The following is a 25,932-nucleotide window of genomic DNA, read 5'->3' on the forward strand; positions in this document are numbered from 1 at the left end:
ATTCTTACACGTGTTTTTGTTTTAGCCAATGGAAAGCACCAGGGTGAACAGACCAGTTCTTAATGGCTCAGCAATGTCTGAGATATGCCTGAAAAAGGCATTCCCCTTAAAGTCTATGGAGTCAAAAACACCCAATTCTGCCTAAAAAGTAGCTCATGTAGCTTTTTTATCCTTATGCGTCAAACTACAGGTGCCCGAGTACTCATATGTGAACAGTCATCATTGAAATATATACAATTTTGGAAGATTAGCATTTTGGAATTTGAGTTACAAAATGCTCAGGTGTGAATAGGCGTTACAGTTATCTGATCAGTTTAGTTGCTAAGTGTACTTAGAGAGTTAATCTTTAAGTTGCTAGCAACAAGGTAAAAATAAATAAATCTCTTAAATTATCATGGTGGAAACCATACCTTTTTAGAGAGAAAATAAGAATTACTGACAGAATACTCCTTTTCTACAAAATACATGCCAGCTATTTCACTCTATTTCTTGAGGAAGCATGGTGTGTGATGAATGGAAGGCTAGAGAGAACCTTCTGCACCGCCCTATACAGGTTATACAACCCCTGGCAAAAAGTATGGAATCACCACTCTTTTGGAAATGTTCATTCAATTGTTTGTGTAGTAATAAAAAACAATCACAGACATGCCTCAAAACTATTTTCATTTAACATTCCAACCTTCTGGCTTTAAGAAACACTTAAAAATATAAAAAAAAGAAAAAACTGTAGTCAATTGCAACAGTTTTTGCATATCAAAACAGAGGGAAAAAAATATGAAATCACTCAATTCAGAGGAATATATGGAATCACCATGTACTTTGCAGTTCTAAATTAACCATCTGCACCAGATTGCATCTAATTAGTCTGCAGTTAAAAAAAAGAGTGCTTGCACAACTTGGTGAGCTTTTGCACCAAGCTGATTGACATGAATCATGGCTTCAACAAGAAAGATGTCAGTTGAATCAAAGGAGAAGATTATAGATTCAAGACGGTAAATCATCATGGAATGTAGCAAAATATGTTGGTTATTCACAGTCAGCTGTGTCTAAAATCTGAACCAAGTACAAATCAAATGGAAAGGTTGTAAAAAGGGAAGCATACTGGTAGACCAAGGAAGATATCAAAACCTCAAGATAGAAAGCAATATGCCTTGAAAACAGAATATGTACAACAAAACAAATGAAGAACAAATAGGCAGAAACTAGAGTTAATGTCTGGGAGTGAACTGTAAGACATCACCTAAAGGAAATGGGATTTACATACAGAAAAGCCAAACAAAAATTGTCATTAAGCCCCCGGACACATCGGGTGCAACTTTGCATGCGATTTGCATGCCAGGCGACTTGCAAATCGTATGCCAAGTCGCACCCTACTGTCTGCTATTAGAGCGGTCATATTGGTGCGGTTCCAACTTGGTCGGAGCTGCACCATTTTCTAAAGTAGTACATGTACTACTTTTGTTGTGATTTGCATAGACATCTGTGTCAGATGTCTTGCAAATTGCAATGAAATTGGCAGGTCATCTTAGCATAAATAAAGTAAATTCCTCTTCCCCTAAGATTCAAATAAACATACCACTCTGAGCTTACAAACACTTCATTCCTAACCTCAACACCAAGCCTTTACAAGATTTGGGACTCAGCACCTTTGGTGATATAGGGACTACTATCCCTAATAGTGGTCTTCACCCACTTCTACAGATTAGAGGCTTCCATAGGGTGAACCCGAAGACATAGGTTGAAATTGACTCCAAACTATGGCAAGTTATGGCTAATCCGGTCCGACTTAAAAAAGGAATCTCATGGTTCTACAATTACCTACATTATGATAATGACATCGCTCTCCTCCGTAATATACATAACTGGGAAACGGATCTTAAACAGTCTTTTACTGAAGATGAATGGGAAGCTGCCATGGTCAACAGCTTAAGTATTACTAAATGCACTAATCATTGGAACTGCTCTCTTAAAATACTATATCGTAACTACCTTACCCCTTATAAACTCGCTAAAATGTACCCCAATATGTCTCCCCTATGTTGGAGGAACTGTGGGGAGGAAGGTAATTATATTCCATACTTTGTGGGCATGTCCACGCCTACAAAAATTCTGGCAGGAGGTCTTCGCACTCCTCTCACAGGTTACAGGCATGTTAACTAGCCCTTCACCTCATCTAGCGCTACTCAATATCTCCTTGCACTTATTTCCTGCCCAGTATAGAACAATTGTTGGCCATATACTTATCGCTGCTAGAATGTCTATTACTGCTGTCTGGAAATCAGTGAGGATCCCCTCCTTGCTAGAAGTAACTCATAGAGTTAATTCAAATTATCTTTGGGAAAGAGCTGTGGCTCTTCAATGCCAAAATATGGGGAAATTTGGCTTGAAATGGTCTAGTTGGACAACAATGTTTATGCCCCAAGATTTGAATACTTGAATATTGGAATATCTGAATGTATGAGTATACAACTTCACATACCATAGCGCTCTCATGGTTCATTTGGTTTTTTGCTGCTTCTGTGTTCTTATCCCACCTCCCTCTATCTTTTTCATTCTTTATCCTTTCGTTTCTCTCCCCCCTTTTTTTCTCTTGAGCGATCTTTGTCTATAACAAGCACTATGTATGCACTTTACTGTATACCTTAAAGGTCCTTGATTATGCTGGTTACATGTATTGTAAACTGAAAACTATTTTTCTTTTATATATGCAATGGTAGCCCAAGGGCCATTACACAACTACTCTTCTTGCTCTGTGAGCGTAGTGGTGGTGCTAAGATATGTCTATGTACACTGTCTATGTATATTTTCGACTCTGATCTAGTATTATTAATGTAACAGTATTCTTTTCAAAAATGTAATTAAAAAAAATTTAAAAGAAATTAGCAGGTCACCCGATTTTGAAATTGTGCGACTTCACTGTAAGTCGCACGATTTTAAAATCGGCTTTGATGTGACCGGGGTGTAACACCTAAACAGAAAAAAGAAGGTTACAGTGGACTAAAGAAAAACAATCATGGACTGTGGGTGATAGGATGAAAGTGATATTCAGTGATGAATCAGGAATCTACATCGGGCAGGGTGATGATGCTGGAACGTTTGTTTGGTGCTGTTCAAATGAAATGTATAAAGATGACTGCCTGAAGAAAACATGCAAATTTCCACAATCATTGATGATTGTTGCATATCAGGTAAAGATATGGGGGAGATGACAGTCATTAAATCTTAAATAAATGCACAAGTTTATATTGAGATTTTGGACACTTTTCTGATTCCATCAATTGAAAGGATGTTTGGTGACGATGACATCATTTTTCAGGATGATAATGCATCTTGCCATATTGCAAAAGCCGTGAAAACTTTCCTTCAAGAAAGACATACAGTCATGGCCGAAATTGTTGGCACCCTTGATATTTTTCCTGAAAATCAAGTATTTCACACAAAAAAGGTATTGCATTAACACATGTTTTGCTATACACATGTTTATTCCCTTTGTATGTATTGGAACAAATATAAAACAGAGGCAGAAAAGCAAATATGACATAATGTCACACAAAACCCCAAAAATGGGCTGGACAAAAGTATTGGCACCCTTAACTTAATATTTGGTTGCACACCCTTTGGAAAACATAACTGAAATCAGTCGCTTCCTATAACCATCAATAAGCTTCTGACACCTCTCACCCGGAATTTTGGACCACTCTTCCTTTGCAAACAGCTCCAGGTCTCTCTTATTGGAAGGACACCTTTTCCCAACAGCAATTTTAAGATCTCTCCACAGGTGTTCAATGGGATTTAGATCTGGGCTCATTGCTGGCCACTTCAGAACTCTCCAGCGCTTCTTTGCCATCCATTTCTGAGTGCTTTTTGACGTATGTTTGGGGTCATTGTCCTGCTGGAAGACCCAGGATCTTGGACGCAAACCCAGCTTTCTGACACTGGGCCCTACAGTGCGACCCAAAATCCTTTGGTAATCCTCAGATTTCATGATGCCTTGCACACAGTCAAGGCACCCAGTGCCAGAGGCAGCAAAACAACCCCAAAACATCATTGAACCTCCACCATATTTTACCGTAGGTACTGTGTTTTGTTCTTTGTAGGCCTCATTCCGTTTTCGGTAAACAGTAGAATGATGTGCTTTACCGAAAAGCTCTATCTTGGTCTCATCTGTCCACAAGACGTTTTCCCAGAAGGCTTTTGGCTTACTCAAGTACATTTTGGCAAACTGTAGTCTTGCTTTTTTATGTCTCTGTGTCAGCAGTGGGGTCCTCCTGGGTCTCCTGCCATAGCGTTTCATTTCATTTAAATGTCGACGGATAGTTCGCGCTGACACTGATGCTCCCTGAGCCTGCAGGACAGCTTGAATGTCTTTGGAACATGTTTGGGGCTGCTTATCCACCATCCGGACTATTCTGCGTTGCAATCTTTCATCAATTTTCCTCATCCGTCCACGACCAGGGAGATTAGCTACAGTGCCATGGGTTGCAAACTTCTTGATAATGTTGCGCACTGTGGACAAAGGCAAATCTAGTTCTCTGGAGATGGACTTGTAACCTTGAGATTGTTGATATTTTGCCACAATTTTGGTTCTCAGGTCCTCAGACAGTTCTCGTCTCCTCTTTCTGTTGTCCATGCTTAGTGTGGCACAGACAGACACACAATGCAAAGGTTAAGTGAACGTCTCTCCTTTTTATCTGCTTTCAGGTGTGATTTCTATATTGCCCACACCTGTTACTTGCCCCAGGTGAGTTTACAGGAGCATCACATGCTTGTAACATTCTTATTTATCCGCAGTTGTGAAAGGGTGCCAATACTTTTGTCCAGCCCATTTTTGGAGGTTTGTGTGACATTATGTCGAATTTGCTTTCTTTCCTCCCTTTTTTTGTTTTGTCCCAATACACACAAAGGGAATAAACATGTGTATAGCAAAACATGTGTTAATGCAATACGTTTCGTGAGAAATACATGATTTCCTGGAGAAATATCAAGGGTGCCAACAATTTCGGCCATGACTGTATAATGTCAATGGCATGGCCTGCAAAAAAGTCCGGACCTCAATCCAAATGAAAATCTATGGTGGAAATTAAAGAAAATGGTCCATGACAAGGCTCCAACCTGCAAAACTGATCTGGCAACTGCAATAAGAGAAAGTTGGAGCCAAATTGATAAAGAATAATATTTGTCGATAGTTAAATCCATGCCTCAGAGAATTCAAGTTGTTATAAAACCCAGAGGTGGTGCTACAAAGTACTAGTGGTGTACTGTAGAGGGTTTTTTTTTATGATTCCATAATATATTCCTTCGAATTTAGTGATTCGTATTTTTTTCCTCTGCTTGATCTGCAAAAACAGTTGCAACTGACTAGTTTTCTTTCTTTTTTCTTTGTTTTAAACGTTCTTCTTAACGTCAGAAAGTTGAAATGAAAAATTGTTTTGAGGCATGTCTGTGATTATTTTTTTTTCTACACAATGAAACAATTGAATGAACATTTTCCAAGAGTGGCGATTCCGTACTTTTTGCCAGGGGTTGTAGTTTTGTCGGAGTAGGAGAAAATCTCCATTGGTGATTGTCGACTAGCAGCCCAGCAGACATGTTTTTCTTCTGAGCTCTGTAGCCTGCTTTTATCTGTTAAGTATTGAGTCCAAATGATTGTTAAGTACAATTCCAGCATTTTGGAGAATGTTCCTAATGAACTGCAGGTTAAAAATTATGTTACATCAGTTAGCCCATGCCCACCGTCAGCACTGCAACATCACAACTGATCCATGGACACAGGAAAAGAAGTTTACAGCCCTGGCCAAAAGTTTTAAGAATGACACAAATATTAATTTACCTACAAGGAAACATGTGCAGTCATCATTGCTTTGCACAAAAAAAGGATTCACAAGCAAGGATATTGCTGCTACTAAGATTGCACCTAAATCAACCATTTATCAGATCATCAAGAACTTCAAGGAGAGAGGTTCAATTGTTGTGAAGAAGTTTTCAGTGTGCCCAAGAAAGTCCAGCAAGCGCCAGGACTGTCTCCTAAAGCTGAGGAATCAGGGCATCACCAGTACAGAGGTTGCTCAGGAATGGCAGCAGGCAGGTGTGAGTGCATCTGCATGCACAGTGAGGTAAAGACTTTTGGAGGATGACCTGGTGTCAAGAAGAGCAGCAAAGAAGCCATTCTCTCCAGGAAAAACATCATTCTGCAAAAGGTACAGGGATTGGACTGGTGAGGACTGGGGCAAAGCCATTTTCTCTGATGAATCCCTTTTCCGATTGTTTGGGGTATCTGGAAAAAACCTTGTCCACAGAAGAAAAGGTGAGTGCTACCAACAGTCCTGTGTCATGCCAGCAGCAAAGCATCCTGAGCCCATTCATATGTGGAGGTGCTTCTCAGTCAAGGGAGTGGGCTTACTCACAATTTTGCCTAAGAACACAGCCATTAGTAAAGAATGGTACAAAAACTTCCTCCAAGAGAAACTTCTGCCAACCATCCAAGAACAGTTTGGTGACAATGCCTTTTCCAGCATGATGGAACACCTTTCCATAATGCAAACGTGAGTGGTTTGGGGAACAAAACACAGAAATTGTGGGTCCATGGCCAGGAAACTCCCCAGACCTTAGCAGGGTGTAACATGCAACATGTTACGATCAGACTGGCCCCTGCTGAGCAATGGTGCAATGTTTTACAGGCTCCTGCAGACAAAAATAATAAATGCAGATTTTTTACAAAATACAATATGGCAAGAACACAATTTTTACAATATGGCAAGAACACCTTGATATACTATACCCTTTCTAGATGAGCACAATTGACAGTCCTGTGATGCTAATGCTCATGTGCATGCATATGGGCTGTATGGGTGCACAAGTCCACTCACATTTATTAGCCTACATTGCCTCATATGTATAGCATGTGGACTGACTCGGGCACAAGCTGTTGCCTAAACCTGTTAAACCAGTTTATCAGCTAACACAATATGTATTCTATTTTCAATTACACATTGTAACTGTGGATGTCTGTTATACAAATATTGTAAACAAGGATCTAACATTATTATATTTGTAAATACGTATTGACATACGTTGGAGGTAAAATGGGGCCAGGGACACTGGGAGGTCCTTTAACCTATTGGTAGATTATTTCTTTATATGTTAGCACTGTTACTTTTTCAAATGCCTGAGGAAGGGTCCCTGTTTCTTTTCCAAGTGATCATATAAGAATAAAGGGCTTTACAGTTTGAAACAAGCTTGGTGTTTTGTTCACGTGCACAGCAAGGGGGTTTACACACAGTTCTAGGACTTCCTGGACTGTGCTATCCAGCTTTCAGGCCCAGGAGCCGCATGGCGATGCAGATCCTGCAGGCCCAGGATCCGCATGACGAGTGTCACAGGGTAGAGAGGAGGCAGAGCAGCAAACATCCATCACTAATCACCTCTATCTGGTAAGAACCCAGAAGCAACATGTATTATGTCACTTCCAGTTTTGGCTGTCACTTTTGGCTGCTATGGCACGGGAAGAAGCTAAAGGAGAATGATCTGTATTCCTCTAGTTTCAGTGGAGTGTGGTGGAGACATCAGAGGTCTAATAGACACCTGATAACTCATTAAAGAAAACCTATGCTATTGCTATGCTAACTATGCTATTAAATAGGGGGCTACTGGTCCTCTATGTGATAGCAATAAAGTTAAGTGTTAAAAAGGGTAAAAAAGGTACACCCAAGCACTTCCAATCAAAATTTTGACCCCCCTCCCCACTTCCACAAGCATATGTATGTACAGTAAATGTAAATGTTGGGGGTGCCTATGTACAAAATTGTAAATTGCACTACATCGCACACACACTCCGGAATGGGAGCAATAATTCTAGGGCCAAAATTCACAGTTAATGCTAAACTGATGACCTGTAAGTCTTACCAATGGACATTTTCGAGTACAGGAACGTGTTGTTTTAAGGCTTGACATACTGGATATCTACTCTGTGCAACTTCATCTTTTATAATATGCTAAACATGGGTCAATATACACTGTGTACAATTATTAGGTGAGTATTTTGACCAAATCATCATTTTTATGTATATTGTCCAACTCCAAGCTGTATAAACTTGAATGCTTATTGGATTTAAGCATATCAGGTTATATGTATTTGTGTAATGAGGGAGGGTGTGGCCTAAGGAGACCAACACCCTATATCAAGGTGTGCATAATTATTAGGCAGCTTCTTTTCCTCAGGCAAAATGGGCCAAAAAAGAAGATTCAATGGACTCTGAAAAGTAAAAAATTGTATAAAGTATTTTACAGGGATGCCGTACTTTTGAAATTGCTAAGATATTGCAGCGTGATCACAGAACTATCAAATGTTTGTTGCAAATAGTCAACAAGATTACAAGAAACATGTTGAGGAAAAAAGGCGCAAATTGCAGTGCCTTTAAAAATTATTCATACCCCTTGAAATTTTCCACATTTTACCATGTTACAACCAAAAACGTAATTGTATGTTATTGGGATTTTATGTGATAGACCAACACAAAGTGGCACATAACTGTGAAGTGGACGGAAAATGATAAATGGTTTTCACAATTTTTTACAAATAAATATCTGAAAAGTGTGGTGTGCATTTGTATTCAGCCCCCTTTACTCTGATACCCCTAACTAAAATCTAGTGGAACCAATTGCCTTCAGAAGTCACCTACTTAGAGTCCACCTGTGTGGAATTTAATCTCAGTATAAATACAGCTGTTCTGTGAAGCCCTGAGACGTTTGTTAGAGAACATTAGTGAACAAGCAGAATCATGAAAGCCAAGGAACACACCTGACAGGTTAGGGATAAAGTTGTGGATACGTTTAAAGCAGGGTTAGGTTATAAAAAGATATCCCAAGTTTTGAACATCTCACATAGCACTGTTCAATCCATCATCCGAAAATGGAAAGAGTATGGCACAACTGCAAACCTACCAAGACATGGTTCTCCACCTAAACTGGCTGGGCAAGGAGAGCATTAATCAGAGAAGCAGCCAAGAGGCCCATGGTAACTATGGAGGAGCTGCAGAGATTCACAGCTCAGGTGCAAGAATCTGTAAACAGGACACCTATTAGTCGTGAACTCCGCAAATCTGACCTTTTCTAAGGAAGAGTGGCAAGAAGAAAGCCATTGTTGAAAGAAAGCCATAAAAGAGTCCCGTTTGCAGTTTGCGAGAAGCCATGTGGGGGAAACAACAAACATGTGGAAGAAGGTGCTCTGGTCAGATGAGACCAAAACTGGACTTTTTGGCCTAAAAGCAAAACGCTATGTGTGGCAGAAAACTAACACTGCACATCACTCTGAACATACCACCCCCAACGTGAAACATGGTGGTGGCAGCTTCATGCTGTGGGGATACGTTCTTCAGCAGAAACAAGGAAGCTGTTCAGAGTTGATAGGAAGAAGGTTGGAGCTAAATGCAGGGCAATCTTAATAGAAAACCTGTTAGAGTCTGCAAAACACTTGAGACTGGGGCAGAGGTTCACCTTCCAGCAGGACAACAACCCAAAACATACAGCCAGAGCTACAATGGAAAGGTTTAGATCAAAGCATATTCATGTGTTAGAATGGGCCAGTCAAAGTCCAGACCTAAATCCAATTGAGAATCTGTGGCAAGACTTGGAAATTGCGGTTCACAGACGCTCTCCATCCAATCTGACAGAGCTTAGGCTATTTTGTAAAAAAGAATGGGCAAAAATTTCCCTCTCTAGATGTGCAAAGCTGGTAGAGACATGTCCAAAAATACTTGCAGCTAAAGGTGGTTCTACAAAGTATTGGGGGGATGAATACAAATACACGCCACACTTTTCAGATATTTATTTGTAAAAAAATTTTGAAAACTATTTATCATTTTCCTTCCACTTCACAATTATGTGCCACTTTGTGTTGGTCTATCACAAAGTTCCAATAAAATACATTTACGTTTTTGGTTGTAACATGACAAAATATGGAACATTTCAAGGGGTATGAATACTTTTTCAAGGTGCTGTAACTGCCAAAGATTTGAGAAGAGCCAAACGTGAAGCTACCAGGAGCCCATTATCCCCCAGTGCTGTCCTATTTCAGAACTGCAACCTACCTGGAGTACCTAGAAGTACAAAATATTCAGTTCTCAGAGACATGGCCAAAGTAAGCAAGGCTGAAACCCGACCACCACTGAACAAGACACATAAGTTAAAACATCAAAACTGGGTCAAGAAATATCTGAAAATAGTTTTTTCAAAGGTTTTATGGACTGATGAGATGAGAGTGATTCTTGATGGACCAGATGGATGGGCCCATGGCTGGATAAGTAATAGGCACAGAGCTCCACTTTGATTCAGACTTCAGCAAGGTGGAGGTGAGGTACTGGTATGGGCTGGTATTATAGATGAGCAAACTGGACCTTTTGGGGTTGAAGATGGGCTCAAAATCAACTCCCAAACCTACTGCCAGTTTTGAGAAGACACTTTCTTCAAGCAGTGGTACAGGAAAAAGTCTGCATCTTTCAAGAAGACCATGATATTTATGCAGGGGAATGCTCCATCGCATGCATCAAAGTACTCCACTCCGTGGCTAGCCAGTAAAGGCCTTAAAGAGGAAAGAATAATGACATGGCCCCCTTCCTCACCTGACATAAACCCTATTGTGAACTTTTGGACCCCTCTTAAACAGGAGATTTATAGTGACTGAAAAAACAGTACATCGCAAATATCATAGGACATAAAAATTGGAACTACCACCATTTTCTCTGCTGGGGTCTCTGCTTTCAGAGAATTTCTAATGGTTGGAGGTTTTAATTAATCTACAGAGCTAAAATGATTATTAAAAAAAAAAAAGTAAAAACAGCTCTGGCAATAAAAGGGTTGAATGCATAGAAACAAATAACCCTATTTAAAAAAAAAAAAAAAAAAAGAGACTGTCCTCTACTTGAGATTATGGGATATGATAGTAAACGGAAAATTCTCTGAGGTGACTCCAAATGTACCAATCAACAGAAAGAAGGAAAATCCAAGCTACACTTGCTGTGCTCACTATTACAGTCCCTGTGGTACTGTGGTAGAGATATGGGGAAGAGCAGAGTTCCATTTGAGCCTTGTCCTGGACTTCGATATTTTCTCTGCAACCCCAGGTGCATTAGGAAACCTAGGTTGGGTAGCCAATGCCTTGGATAGACCTGTATGGCTGTCAAAGTACAGAGCAGTTTCTAGCAACCCTGATTTGGAAGATCCAGTTGCGATGGGAAACCCTGGCATCAGGCTGCCTGTATGGACTAAGGACTCTGCTGCTAAGCCTTCAGGTGATCTATAGGATCCCAGCGTTGGGACATTTTCTGCGTTAGGGAATTATAATCTCCAAGTGTTGCCCCTCCTCAAGGATCTCATTTGCGGGGAACCCAGCTGACTTTTGGACCCCAGTGGTGGGGAACCCACTCAGCTTCCAGACCCCAACAGAAGGCAATATAGCCAATAACCAGATCTGCATGGCATACCATCCAATGGTTGAAGGACACAGGTCTGAAAAGATCAGGAGAGTTCCCAGACTTGGACTATGGGAGACCTTTTTGGACTTCTAGCACACATACAGGTTTGAGGCAAAGCGAAGCGTCCGGAGACCGCTCCTCAAGGGAAAGGGGGGTGGGGGGAGTGGTCAGGACTAAGATCACTGTCGCTCCCAGAGCTGAAGAGAGCACTTCTGATGGCTACCAGCGACTGTCTCCCAAGTGTCAGCTCGGTTATTAGGCTCCACCTGATACTGGCTGCTGGGAATATTTACAATTCCTCCCTTAGTTGCTATCTGTGCTTCATTATTTTGCCTGCTACCATATTCATGTTTGCTAATCCCTGCTATCATGGTCATGCTCAGAGACCAGCATCTATAGCAATAGAGAGACCAGCAGGATAAGTACACGGCCAGGTCAACCTGGTGGATGACATGAGGCTCATCTGAGCTGCAGGGTCTAAGCACTAACTGGTATTCACCAGAGCTCCTGATGGTGGAGATGGGTTTTGCTGTAGGTTAGTAACAGATCACTGTCCTCAGGATCGTCCCACCAGTAGGTGAGCAAGCCAAGTTCCAATAGCAGATATAGCAGGATCAAGCAGAACCAAAGTCATAAAACAAGCCAATAGGTCAGTAATGTGTGGTTTTAGTTTGGGATCAAGAGGAAGAGCAGTCGAAGAACAAGCCAGAAGTCAGGAACAAGTGATAGCGAAGATCTGAATGGCAGCAGCAGTGGCAATAGCAAGAGATTGGCTGGACAGCATGATAATCTGGAAAATAGGAAGTGCAAAGGCATAAAACTTAAATATGCAGTTCATGGGAGGGGCAAAGAGCTAAAGGTTCACCAGAAATAAGTTAGAAAGCAAGATTGTCTAAGGGATCTGACAGGGAGCTGCCCAGCATCTCAGGTGGTTCAGCAAGAAGAATACTGCCAAACACAGCAGAGATCGGGTTCAGATTCAGGTCCTCACACCTGCCTTTTCCTGTACCTTGTACCTTGTACCTAGTACCCTGTTACCTCTATCTCTCTCCCCTTGTCTCCAGTCCTGCTAATGTCAGCTCCCCTCATTTTGCAGGTTGTTGGTTTGTTTTTTTCTTCAAGGTCACGTTTTTTATTATTTTTCTCTTTTGCTTTGTTTATGGTCTGTTGGTTTTGGATTGGTGTTGTGCATGAATAAAACTTACTTTAATCATACACAGTCTGATTTCAGTTTCTTAGGTGCAGCTACACAGAGCTAGTTATCTCTGCTGCTGGATGCCTGACTTCGGTACCCCTTACACAGCGACTGATTCACCACCAGATAATCTCTTGTAAATGTGACATTTTCTCTGTTTTATAAATAGACCCCTTGCGTTAAAATACTGGAGAAGCTGGAAAAAAAATTTTTTTTTTCATTTTGTTATAACTTGTCTATATAATGCATAGAAAGAAAAAAATATTGTCAAGACAGTATTGCCAAGAGAAAACCTTGTTTTTACTAAAAAACAAAAAAACAAAAAAAAAAAAAACAACACACAAGAGGAATTTTGACTTACCTGGAAATTCCATATCCTGCAGTACAGTGCAGGACACAGGCAAGGTATTCATACACCTTGATCCTTTTGCTGTAAGCTGGCAAAAGGAACCTTTCGCACTCAGAAACCTAACTAAGCAGCTCACACCCAGTGACAAAAATAAACAGTGAAAACTGAAAAAAGAATGATGCAGCACTAAAAATAGAATATTCCCTATTTCTAACATAAAAAAATGCAAACTAATATATGTCAGTCGCCTTAACTTAGTAGTGACATACTGTATCAAATCCCATTTATGCAAAGTGTAATATATCACAACTCAATTTATTCACCACACAATGTGTCATCTGAATCTAAAGGAAAACAACATCAAACAGTATTGCACATTGACATATATTGCAATAGGTGTCCTTAAAGTGTTACTAAACCCAGGACCCTGCATTCACTTTATCTGGTCTCCCACAGTAGACAGAACATGGAAGTGCAATTATTTTACTTAATATAAACTGCTAAATACCGTTTCTCATCAGCAATTAGAGCAGTCTTGTGAGTTCTATCAGTGCCCAGCAGAGGACGTTAAAGCTGGTAGGAGGAGTTTCATTCTGCTCTAGGAGGATGCAGGACCCCTGATTTCTGTCTGGACAGTGCCGATATGCCCTGTGCTGTTCACATGCACTCTCCCAAGAAGAAAAAAAACCCTCTCTAGCAATACACACCAAACTGAGCATGTGCAGAGTTACTTTATATGTCTTGTCAGGAGATAACAGGGGGGCACTGGAAGAAGGGGAGGATCAGAGAAGTCAGGATCAAACAGCATTTTTACACAATGCAGAGGATTAACCCCTTAGGTTCCACAGTGAGTATAACAAGCATGCTTTACTACATATACAGACTGACTTTACTGTTGTTGGTTTAGTAACACTTTAAAGTGTCCAAACAATAAAACCTTTCAGTGATAAAGTGTGCTGCTACCTCCATGTGAAATGGATCCTTTGTAAATTAAAGTGAACATCACACATGCTCCCCCATCGTGAAAATGCACTCACTTTCAGTAATTCAGTACTCCTCATGAGCAATGTGAGAAAAAGACTCCCAGACAATTCTCAACTCTCTCAATAGAAAATTCAAAGTGTCTCACAGATAAGGATTGTAATGGAATACATTTTGCAGTGCATGTACCAGAAAGCAAATGTTGTAGATAGCCAGAAAGTAAAACTTCACAGGGTAAGGAGAGCTCCAGTGACACTGACCAGTGTCCAGAGCCGAACCCACCCTCTCCACACAGGAGCTCCTTAACCTGTAATCTCTGCCCAAGTTTGAACTCAAGTTTAGCCCATCGGCCGATATGAAAAAAAGCACCTATACAGGTGCCGAAAAAACCCTGCCCCTCACCGCCGCTCAGTAGTTCTCAGCCTTACCTGAGAAACCATCGAATGATCCCTGCGCTGGGCATAGAGATGAGTAAAGGAAAGATGGCCTCTACTCATCTCTACGTCCTTGGAGGACCAGAACGATGTCACTTCCGGTTCTGGCCTTTTTGTTTTTCCCCTTAAAGCACTAGATCAATGCTTTTTTTTTTTGACTCAATGCTTTACATTTCAGAGGAGAGATCTGGAGTCTTATTGACCCCATATCTCTTCATAAAGAGTACCTGTCACTAATTATTTCTATCACAAGGGATGCATGCATTTCTTGTGATAAGAATAAAACATTTTTTAAAGGGACAGTGCAAAAAAATTAAATAAAATAAATGTAAAAACAAAGAAAAAGTTTAAAGTGTCCCCGTCCCCTGTGCTCGCATGTAGTGGTAAACGCATATGTAGGCCATGCCAACATATGTAAATGGTGTTCAAACCACACACGTGAGGTATTGCCACGAACGTCAGAGCAAGAGCAATAATTCTCACATTAGATCTCCTCTGTAACTTTTCACTGCTAACCTGTAGAAAATTTTAAAGCATCACCCATGGAGATTTTTAAGTACCGCAGTTTCACACCATTCCATGAGCAATTTTAAAGTGTGACATGTTCGGTATCTATTTACTCGCTGTAACATCCTCTTTCATATTTTACAAAAAAATTGGGGCATATATTTTTTTTCCAAAAAATATGTATTCATTTTTAAAAACTGCGCATTTCGGTTTCAGTTTTCGGTCAAGTGCATTTTGAATTATTGGTTTCGGCAACAGAATTTTCATTTCGGTGCACCACTAGTTGATTGAATAGTTTTAAGATAAAACATTAAAGAAAAATAAAAAAGTGGTTAAGCTAAGAGTAATTTCTTTGTGAAGGAGAAGAGATCCATCAACTTAGGACACTAGCAAAAAACTGAGGACACAGAGAGTGGGGTAGGGTTATAGGGGAGAGGTCCGGGGGCATGTCCTCAAAATCTTTGCCAGTGTCCAATCACTTGATGGTATGAGCCTATAATCCATTGTCTAAGAATACTTTGCCTGTGTGCTGCATTGTATGATTCAGATATACATATTACTTTGTTATCTTAACTAATGGAAAAGTTATTGCTCAATCAATAGGTCCATAACTGAAATGTAAAAAGTCCAATAATGTGTGAAAGCTGAGTCGGTTAACTTTTTAAAAATAAATTCATCAAAAAAAAATGTGCATGACTAAATCCACCTAGTAATGTAGAAATCGTGGTCCTTCATGACACAGGCTGACTGCAATTCTTGGCTGTAGGTTGGGTCATGTCATTCACCTGGATTTGTCTAAAAGGCACAGCCACTGACTAGCTGGACAACATGATCAAGGTACAGTATAGCCAAGGATTAAGGACCAGCTTCATTTACAAATTGTTATTAAATAATATTTCTTTCAGATGACTGCATCTTAATTTTTACCAACTCATAATTTCAATCTTCAAAACTAGGATTATTCAATCTGCTGAAAATGGCCCAGTGTTCACTGTATCTCTCAGAGAAAATGCAGTTTCAAAAAGCAAATATGTGTCTACAAACACCAGTCTATAACAAATGTTTTTTCCTCAGTATGACTGGTTCAACAATATTTCATTCATACATATACAAGTTAAGGGAAGAACACCAATACTCACAGATGTTTGTAAATGTCACCCTGTAATTTGTCACATTTGCAATTTTTACATCAAAGCAGAAGTCTTGATCTAGATGGCGGACAAGAAATTTCACATGCTTAGAATCTGCTGGTTTCCAAAGATAATGTAGGAAGCATGTAATATAGACCAGAACATGATCGGGGTAAACACAATTTAGTTTGTATAGCCGGGGTGAAATAGAAATGATTTCTTGGCTCTGTACTTGAATCTGGAAAACAAAGTAGAAAGTAGAACAAGCATGCTTTATTGCACACCATTGAAAATACAGAGTATTATTAAATGACTATTTGCAGTACTATAAAAATGTTCAATTAAAATATGACTTTAAAAAAAAAAAAAAAAAAACACTTGTGTATAGTTTGCCAAGCTGAAAAAAAGACATGTCCTATATGTTAGACCTGCACTTGGCTAGACTTAGAACACAACATTTTTATAGAGCCTTAGTAAACAAAACGTTAATTAACCTAAACATTAAATAAAAAGGCTAACACCACATGTAATACTTCAAGCATTTTCTTTTTTTCATACAGCATATCCAATTTTCAAAATTCTTCCTACACCTTGATCTGGGTATATGACCCAGATCAAGGTGTAGGAGAAATTTTGAAAATTAAATATGCTGAATGCAAAAGAAAAAAGGATTGAAGTACTACATGCATTGTTAAGAAATAGCAACTACACAATCCAGTTAAACAAAAAAGGGAAATCATCTGAAACATAATTCCAGGAGTAAATCCCACTCTATTAAATTACAGAACTGCTACTACTAACTATATATGACTGCCCTTATTGAGATAAACAAAAAGCCCAACTTGTAGATCAGTGGTGGTCAAACTTAGTGCAACCCCTGACATACCCTAAGGGCCACACATAATATTCTACTAATATATTGCTACAGAAAGCAGTCAGAGATTATTGACCGTGAGCATGCTAAAAGTTAAAAAGGCTATGGTTATACTACAAGACATGGGCTGCCAACATGCAATAGGAGTTGTTGGAGACTGGGGACATGCCACATGAGACAGTCAGACTGAAGACCCATTACATGGGGCTTCTAGAGATCACTACTATTATTACTAACCCCTTTACAAAATCAATGCTTCCACGTGTGCTCCTGATGGCACCCTTAAAAATGACTTGGCACATTTTATATTTTTGCCAGTACAAAAGAAGATAAAAAGAAAAGGAGATGGAAAGCATTGGGAAAAGAAAGAAATAACCCAAACCATTTAAAGTGGTTGTAAAGGCAGAAGGTTTTTTACCTTAATGCATTCTCTGCATTAAAGCGGAACTTCAGCCAAAAAATAGAAGTTCTGCTTTAAGTCCTCCTTCACCCCTTCCTCTACCACATTTATCTTATAATTGTTTTGGGGGGGAGGGGGAGTGGATACCTAGTTTTGATAAAGTTTGCTCCTCCCCTTCACCCGCTCATTTCTGGGAAACTTCACGGGTCACAGAAGGCTGCGGGACCATTCACAAAGAGCAGCACAGCTCATGCATGTGCAGTACAAAGCTGGCTGTGAAGCCACAAGCTGTCACAGTTGGCTTCCCACACTAAAATTGCCAGCTCCAGGAACTAGCCCAAATGAGGACGGCACTGGAACCCTGGACAAGTAAGTGTCCTTTTATTAAAAGTCAGCAGCTGCAGGATTTGTAGCTGCTGATTTATGGTAAAAAATCTTTTGTGTGCCCCACCAACACCTACCTGAGCCTGATGTTGACTCAACACTCTGCCTACAGTGGGGATCGAAAGTTTGGGCACCCCAGCTAAAAATTTGTATTAATGTGCATAAAGAAGCCAAGTAGAAGGAAAAATGGATTCAATAAAATTTCAGCAAATTTTGGATGGTAACTTGATGCCATCTGTGAAAAAGCTGAAGTTAAAGAGAGGATGGCTTCTACAAATGGATAATGATCCTAAGCACACCTCGAAATCCACGGGGGATTACATCACGAGGCGTAAACTGAAGGTTTTGCCATGACCTTCACAATCTTCAGACCTCAACAAAATTGAAAATCTATGGATAGACCTTAAAAGAGCAGTTCGTGACAGCCCAGAAATCTCAAAGAACTGGAAGACTTTTGTAAGGAAGAATGGGCAAAGATACCTCAAACAAGAATTGAAAGACTCTTGGCTAACTACAAAAAGCGTTTACAAGCTGTGATACTTGCCAAAGGGGGCAGTACAAGATATTAACTCTGCAGGGTGCCCAAACTTTTGCAGACACCATTTTTTTGTTTTCTGTTATTTTGAAAGTGTAAATGATGGCAATAAAATCTAACTTTTGTTGACATATTATAAGAATGTCTAATCTGTAATTTGATGCCTTTTGGAGATTTCTCCATCTTTCCTTGGCTTCTTTATGCACATTAATACAAATTTTTAGCTGGGGTGCCCAAACTTTCGATCCCCACTGTATATAAACAAGGCAGAACTGTGTTCTGACAGATGGAGGAGTGCCGGATCATGTGTCCCTGCAAAGCAGGAAACACAATCCTTCACTTCCCCTAGTAAAAGCACCATCTAGTGTAAACAAATCACATAGCTAGGCTCACAGTTAACACTTTAATCACCATAGATGTTTAACCCCTTCCCAGCCAGTGTCATTAGTACAGTGTTAGTGCATATTTTTATTTTTAGTGTCGCTGGTTCCAGCAAAGTGTCAGTCAGTGAAAAAATGTCTGCCGCAATATCGCAGTCCTGCTTTAATTTGCTAATCACCGCCATTACTAGTATTAAAAAAAAATAAATTAAAAAAATTCCATATTTCCTATAGTTTGTAGATGCTATAACTTTTGCGCAAACTAATTTGGATTTATTTTTATTAAAAAATATGTAGTAGAATACATTTTGGCCTAAATTTATGAAGAAATGCAGAAAATAAAAAATATTGTTTTTTTTTTTTTCCAAAATCGTCAGTCTTTTTTTTGTTTAGAATGCAAAAAGTAATAAAATGTAGCCAACCACCAAAAGAAAGCTCTATTTGTGGGGGGAAAAATTACAAATTTCATTAACGTACAGCATTGCATGACTGTGCAATTGTCAGTTAAAGTAATGCAGCAACATATCACAATAAATGGCATGGTCAGGGGCAGGGGGGGGGGGCATGAAATCTTTTGGAGGTCAAGTGGTTAAATAAAAAAAATGTATTCTAAATACACGCACACGCGCACACAGTATATATTACATACATGTGCTACAAAAAGTAAATGTTTCTGGTAACGCTGTTAGAAAACCTGTCCTAATCACTATTAAATTACTAACAATTGTGCAGCGCCTAAAATGTATAGGGAGAAGCCTGCGCATTGATGTCAGCCCGCCGGGTCCACACGAAGGTCCGGTGTCCATCTTTGTAAGTGTTTTTATGCCTTACATTTGTATTCTCCACGTGGATGTACCTACTGTTTGCATAAAGTACTACTATCAGCCGCTTTTCTCTGGCTCTTTTGTGAGCGAACTTCTCAGGATTCCCACCGAGTTCATTTTTGGAGTGTTTGAATGCTGTTTGGTGTCACCATCCCTATCTGAAACATTGTGGCTTTCATGATCCCATGTCTGATTGGTGTACAGCCTGACCTGTCTGGGGAGAATAACAGAGTTTATAGCTGTTTATGTGCATTTTATATGCGCTTCTGGTGAGTGCATATAAAGGAATACCTTTCTCGGATTCACCATCACTGGATGTCACCTATTCTATGGATTTATTTACTGGACTCGTCTATAATATTATTATTTATCATATTTGTGCCATTTGTAAAAGATTTCACATTGTGACTTTTTTTTTCGTTATCACCCAACGCTGATGGCTCAGTGTCACATATTCCTTCACTATACTCGTTAGCATATTTAATATTGCTAAATGAATGATAGATTCACTTTCACATTCATCCCTTTGTCAGTGCTGATTAGAGCGCCTCACTGTGCCTTTTTGGAATATTACTGCTATATGTCAATTTATTGCTGCTTTAATTAATTTATTTCATCATTATTATATATATTGGCACACACGTTTTAAGACACATAGATGATTTTAACTTATTATTTAGCGCTGCACCTTTTATTGTGTATAAATGGTGGAATATAGTAAAAAATTAATATAGAAATTCCAAATATTCAATTTTACATAGTCAAGTGTAGAGATGTGCTGGTTGCTTTAAATCTTAAACAGCAGTTGCAAAGCATTTATTTTTCTTTTCCCTCTTTGTGAGTGACAGACAGGGAAAGCAGGACTGTGCTCTGATTGGTTGTTGCTACAGCTGAGAAGGATCCACCCATAGCAGCTGAACTTATGATTGGCTGTGGAGGAAAGGAGACAGGAAAAAGAAGAAGAAGCACACGTGGGGAAGGAGACATTTTCACGGGACCGCATGGAGCAAGGGCTCCTGGTGTAAAGTGACAGAAGTATCACTCTCTGTGCTGCTAGAACCCATGGGCTGGGCTGGGAGTGTGTAGCAGAGAAATTGTTGCAGGAGGACAGTGTGCAAACCAAGGATTGTCCTGCCTGACACTCAGGATTACAGACACTCAAGTGCATGTGTCTCTCAGAGTTTGGAGCTGCTGTAAGAGAGAGGATTTCTACTACTGTCTAATGCTATCTAGAGGACAATCCAGAAACAGTGAGTACTTTGTGATGAAAGGGGATTTTGATATTGCTGCATTTGCTGTTCCTCTCTGGAGAATGGTCATGAGAAAGCCTGCTCTCGAATTCTCAGAGTGACACAGATCTTGGAAAGCCCAAGCTGCTCAGAATTAGCTATTCCTGATGCTGATTGATGAGAGAACTCTGACTCTGTATATTACTGGTTTGTCTCCTCAAGACTTGTGCTGTGGCTTAAGAGTGTATTTAGTTCCAAGTCCCCACAGAAGTTTGCTGCTTTAAATATACTGAGCAAGTGTCAGTATATCAGGATTTCACCTGTATGGTAAAGATTTGTTGAAGTGTTGTTTTCTTCTATTGCAATGTTCACTGGAAGATTCTGCTTAAAGGAGACTGTGCTATCCTGCTACCCCTGGATTACAAATACTCTCCCATGCAGAGAGTGAGCGCTCTTCCATTGATTAAAGGGCCCCAACATTGAGAGACTAAGTTTCATCCCACTGGCCAGTGGTTAGGTAGGATATTTCTGCTCTAGATAGTACTGCTATAGCAAATGTCAATAAGCTGCTAAATCTCATTAACAGTTATTGTTTCATGTGTCAATGTCACCCTAGTCAGTGTGATACTAGTCAGTTTTTGGAGTCTTTGGCCAGTGAATTGTGATTTCTTACTAACTGTGTTATGCAAAGTGGCATCTGTGTTTTGTGTACATTACCTGTGTTAAATCAGCTAGTTCTTTTTCAGGGTTTCTCTTCTTCAATAAAACCCATAAAAAATATTCTCAGAGTGTTGGAGTGTTCTGGGTATAATCAGAGATGTCACTAGATTCAGGTGGGAGCTGAACCTAGATATCTAGCCAAGCATCACCCAAGGGTGTGCTACACAAGAAACACTGTGAACTCATATGGAAAAGAACTGACCCTGTGGACACTCTTATTCACCAGCCTCACTTTGTGCAGAAAACCCTTTCTCTATACATGTGCCAGCATCAGAACCTGCTCTCTCTTACCTGCTCACAGGAGGTCTAATAGCACTTAACAGAGAAAGCCTTGTATTCTAAGGGTGGGGTCGATTCATCTGCATTTTGGTACACAGTGGGGGAGATTTAATAAAACTGGAGCACTCAGAATTTGGAGTAGCTGTACTTTGTAGCCCATTAGCTTCTAGCTTCAGCATGTTCACTTAAGGCTGGCCATACACTATACAACTTTCTGACAATTGTCTGTCCAATTTCCTTTAGATTTACCTTCAACTATGTAGTGCAAGGGCCTGCCTAATTGGATACAATTGAAAGTGTTGTTTAGGTTTGACCTCATAATATATGTTTTTTGGTAAATCTAAAGCAAAATTCTCAAGAAAATTGCATAATGTATGGCCAACCTAAATTTTGACAGTAAAATCTGGAAGCGGATTGGTTTCTAAGCACAGCTGCACCAGATTTTGCACTTCCAGTTATAATAAATAACCTCCAGTTTGTCTTGACTATAGGAGCCCGGTCATACCGGGTACAAATTGCCATGCGTGTTTCAAATCGCATGGCATGTCGCGCCCTATAATCCGCAATTGAAGCGGTCATATTGGTGCGATTGCAACTTGGTTGGAGTCGCATCGATTTTTAAAGTAATGCATGCACTACTTCAGATGCGACCTGCATAGACATCTGTGTCTTGCAAGTCGAATCTAACATTCAATTTAGAAACTGCACGACTTCAATGGAAGTTGCACAATTTCAAAGTCGTACTGGTGTGACCAGGGTGTAAAAGACTGAATGACCAGACTTTCTATATTAGTTTTTTCACTACATTCCACCATTTAAACACAATTCCTATTTATGTTTGCACTACTATTGGTGTATGCAATATTACATAGAATTTCACTTGATTTCATCTGTTACTGAAACATATTGGTTTTCATGCTAAAATATGTTGCAATATTACTTTGAGTTGTGAGATAGAGAAAACTTTTTTCCATTCTCACATCATGAGAACATACCACTAGACACTTTTTAAGTGCTGCACAATTGTTATTAAAGTGGTTCAAAATAACAAATACTTACCTGCTCTGTGCAATGGTATTGTACAGAGTAGTTCCAAACCCCCTTCTGGAGTCCCCCGCCGGCACTCTTGGCTCCTCCATTTCTGCATCTGCCAGCAAGCCAAGTTGCTTGCTACGGGGGCAGACGTGCAGGCTCTATTTCAAGTTGGGCTGAGTGCGTCTATTGAAACACACAGTGAGTCTTGGCCCTGCCCCCATCTCCCTTCTCACTGAGTTTAACTGACAGCAGCAGAGACCAAAGGTTTCTGCCTGTCAGTCCCTATGTGAAGAGGGAGAGAAGACTTCAGCTGGGCACACCGCTGGATCGTTCCAGGAGTGGGGTAAGTGTTTAGAGGGGCAACTGAGCCAGCAACTGAGGAAGAAAACCTGCAGATGAAGGGACCATTCCCTCTAAGTCAGGCATGTCCAAAGTCCGGCCCGCGGGCCATTTACGGCCCGAGGGTCGGTTTAATACGGCCCTCCATGTTAGTGTGTCAGTGTGTCTTATGGAGCGAATATGGAGCGGCCGGTCCAGTATTTCCACCGCGGCCGTGTCAGAATACCGGGCCGGCCGCTCAGCTCTGCAGCGGGACCTTACCTGTTCCTCTATCCAGCGGCGCGCTGTCTTCCCGGCTTCTGTAGTGTGGACGCTGGGCATGACAGCCGGGTGCCAAGTGCGCATGCGCAAGAAGCGGTGCTTTTCGTGAATGGTAAGGCGGTACCTGGGACACATGACAGATCCCAGAAGCCGCCGGACCAATCACAAAGCGCAAGTGCTTCTCGCTCATGCGCACTGGGCACCCGGCTGTCATGCCGAGCGCCATTACAGAAGCCAGGAAGACAGCGCGCGGCTGGATCGAGGAACAGGTAAGATCAAAGAACAACTGCGGAAGTAAGAGCGGGTACCTGTCAAATTCAGGTACCCGCTCCCCTCCTCCCCAAAGGTCAGCAGTCATCTGTACTGTCCGCAGTCTCTGGTCATCCCTGTGCTGTCCGCAGTCTCTGGTCATCCCTGTGCTGTCCGCAGTCTTTGGTCATCCCTGTGCTGTCCGCAGTCTCTGGTCATCCCTGTGCTGTCCGCAGTCTCTGGTCATCCCTGTGCTGTCCGCAGTCTCTGGTCATCCCTGTGCTGTCCGCAGTCTCTGGTCATCCCTGTGCTGTCCGCAGTCTCTGGTCATCCCTGTGCTGTCCGCAGTCTCTGGTCATCTCCTGTACTGTGTCTGCAGTCCATTAGTTCAGAATTTTTTTTTTCCTGTTTTCTGCCTCTAAAACCTAGGTGCGTCTTATGGTCAGGTGCGTCTTATACGGCGAAAAATACGGTAACTTGGCATAAAATAATTTATTTGCATTTAATTGTAATGGTTCAAAGAATGTTTGGAAAAATGTTTGGCCCTCCACCATGTTCACTTCATCCAATCTGGCCCTCTTTGAAAAAAGTTTGGACACCCCTGCTCTAAGTGAACCGATTACAACTTAAAAATCCACCAATACATTTTGTTCTCCTCTTAGAAAAACAGCTGAGAAGGAGGCCAGGTTCATGTCCGCCCAGGAAAACATCATCTATGGTAGAGCCATTAGAGGTGAACACCTAGCATCCCTCTGATGATTTATGTACACCATAGTAGTGACATTGACTGTCAGGATCTGTAAATGATGACCTCTTATTGTGTCATGAAAGATTTGAAGGGCCTTCACCAGTACACAAAGTTCTTTCCAGTTCGACAAGTTTTACTTCTCTTGAGAGGCCCACTGCCTCGAACCATCCTGCTCTGTAAGTGAGCCACCCCAGACCCAGACGCTGACATCTGTAGTAATTCTCATTGAGATGGGAAATCTCCATAGTAGCCTTTATTCAAGGTTTCTGTTGGTTCTCCGCCACCAGAGTGACCTCTTTACTGTTGGGGAAAAGACATTTTTGCAGGGGTCTCTAATGCAATCTGGTCCATTGCCATAAACCCTAGGATGGAAATAATGTTCCTGAAAGACACTGGTTGAATGATCTGGTTTTCAGACACCAGATTGAGATTCTCTCAATCTTGTCTACTTGTAAGAATACCTTTTGAGTGGTGGAATCCAGGATGTATCCCAAAAAGGGGACTCTTTGAGAAGGTATCAGGTTGGATTTCTTCAGTTTTATTAACTAACCCATTCTGTCAGCCATTGCTGAACTAAAAGAATATCCTTTCTTAGATGGTCCTCAGTAGCTGCTGTTAACAAGAGGTCATCTAAATAAGGATTACCATTATCCCTTGAAGTTTCAACAGTGCTAGGGCTTCTGCCAAAACTTTGGAAAAAATCCTTGGGGCTGAGGAAAGCCCAAAAGGCAATGCTCTGCATTGTAAAATTATGGACTTCTGCACCTACGTATTTTGAGGGCTATGCGTGGAAATTTTTGTGACTCCTTCCAATCTGGTATGTGTAAGTATGTGTCTTGAAGATCCAACGTTGCCATGAAGCAATGAAGCAAATGAGTTGCGGGAGAGCTTTTAATGAAAAAATTGACTCCATCTTGAAGCTGGCAATACTTTTGCCTTTTTTGGGTCCTTTGGCAAACTCATTATTAATAACTTTGAGGGAGGACAACGATCAAATTCTAGCTTGTAACTGTGTTCCAATAAATTCAGTACAAAAGCGTTGGAAGTTATTTCTTTCCATTGTGTAAAGAACCTCTGTAGTCTTCCTCCTACTGTTCTGTAGTCATTGGGTTTTGGCAGATTTGTCAGGAGGATTGAAAATGATTCATGATTTTCCTTTACCCTTATGTCCTGACCAATGTTTCTTCGGTCTTATCTTGTCTTCTGCTTGTTGACGCCCCTGGCCATGAAAAAATTCTTCCTAAAAGATATTTTCTTCCCATCTGCAGTACGCTCTAAGGCATTTTGGAGGCCCCAGCCAAAAAGCAAATCTCCCTTGAAAGGCAAATTACACAAATATAATTTAGAAGAAACATCTCAGCCCAGGTCTTCAGCCATAGTGACCTACGGCAGAATTAACCAAGCCATGTAACTAACTGCTGTAAATAACATGGGAAAAGAAACACTGATCTGATCTCTGGGAGTACCTGCCTCCAAATATGTTTTGAGTTAAGTGAGCCAAATCTTCATGTTCCTTGACACACAAGTAGTAGCAAGAGCTGATTTTAGCCCTGCCATAGCCGCATCCCAGGCCCTCTTCAGCAGGATATCACCTCTTATCTATAGTATCAA

The 25,932-nt window shown here is 40.6% G+C and overlaps 1 protein-coding gene across 1 annotated transcript in view; it reads right to left on the bottom strand.

Annotated features, from left to right (window-relative positions):
- The window catches only part of NEMP2 (nuclear envelope integral membrane protein 2), a 93,920-nt gene that overhangs the window by 21,080 nt on the left and 46,908 nt on the right, over positions 1 to 25,932 (bottom strand). Inside the window, exon 3 of the mRNA XM_089669976.1 lies at positions 16,074 to 16,302. Within this exon, the coding sequence (XP_089526102.1) occupies positions 16,074 to 16,302 (229 nt within the window). The remainder of the gene's footprint in view (positions 1 to 16,073; positions 16,303 to 25,932) is intronic.

This window comes from Staurois parvus, unplaced genomic scaffold (assembly GCF_062004578.1).
Source record: "Staurois parvus isolate SC_StPar_1 unplaced genomic scaffold, SC_StPar_1.0 ptg000011l, whole genome shotgun sequence".
Classification (NCBI taxonomy): domain Eukaryota; kingdom Metazoa; phylum Chordata; class Amphibia; order Anura; family Ranidae; genus Staurois; species Staurois parvus.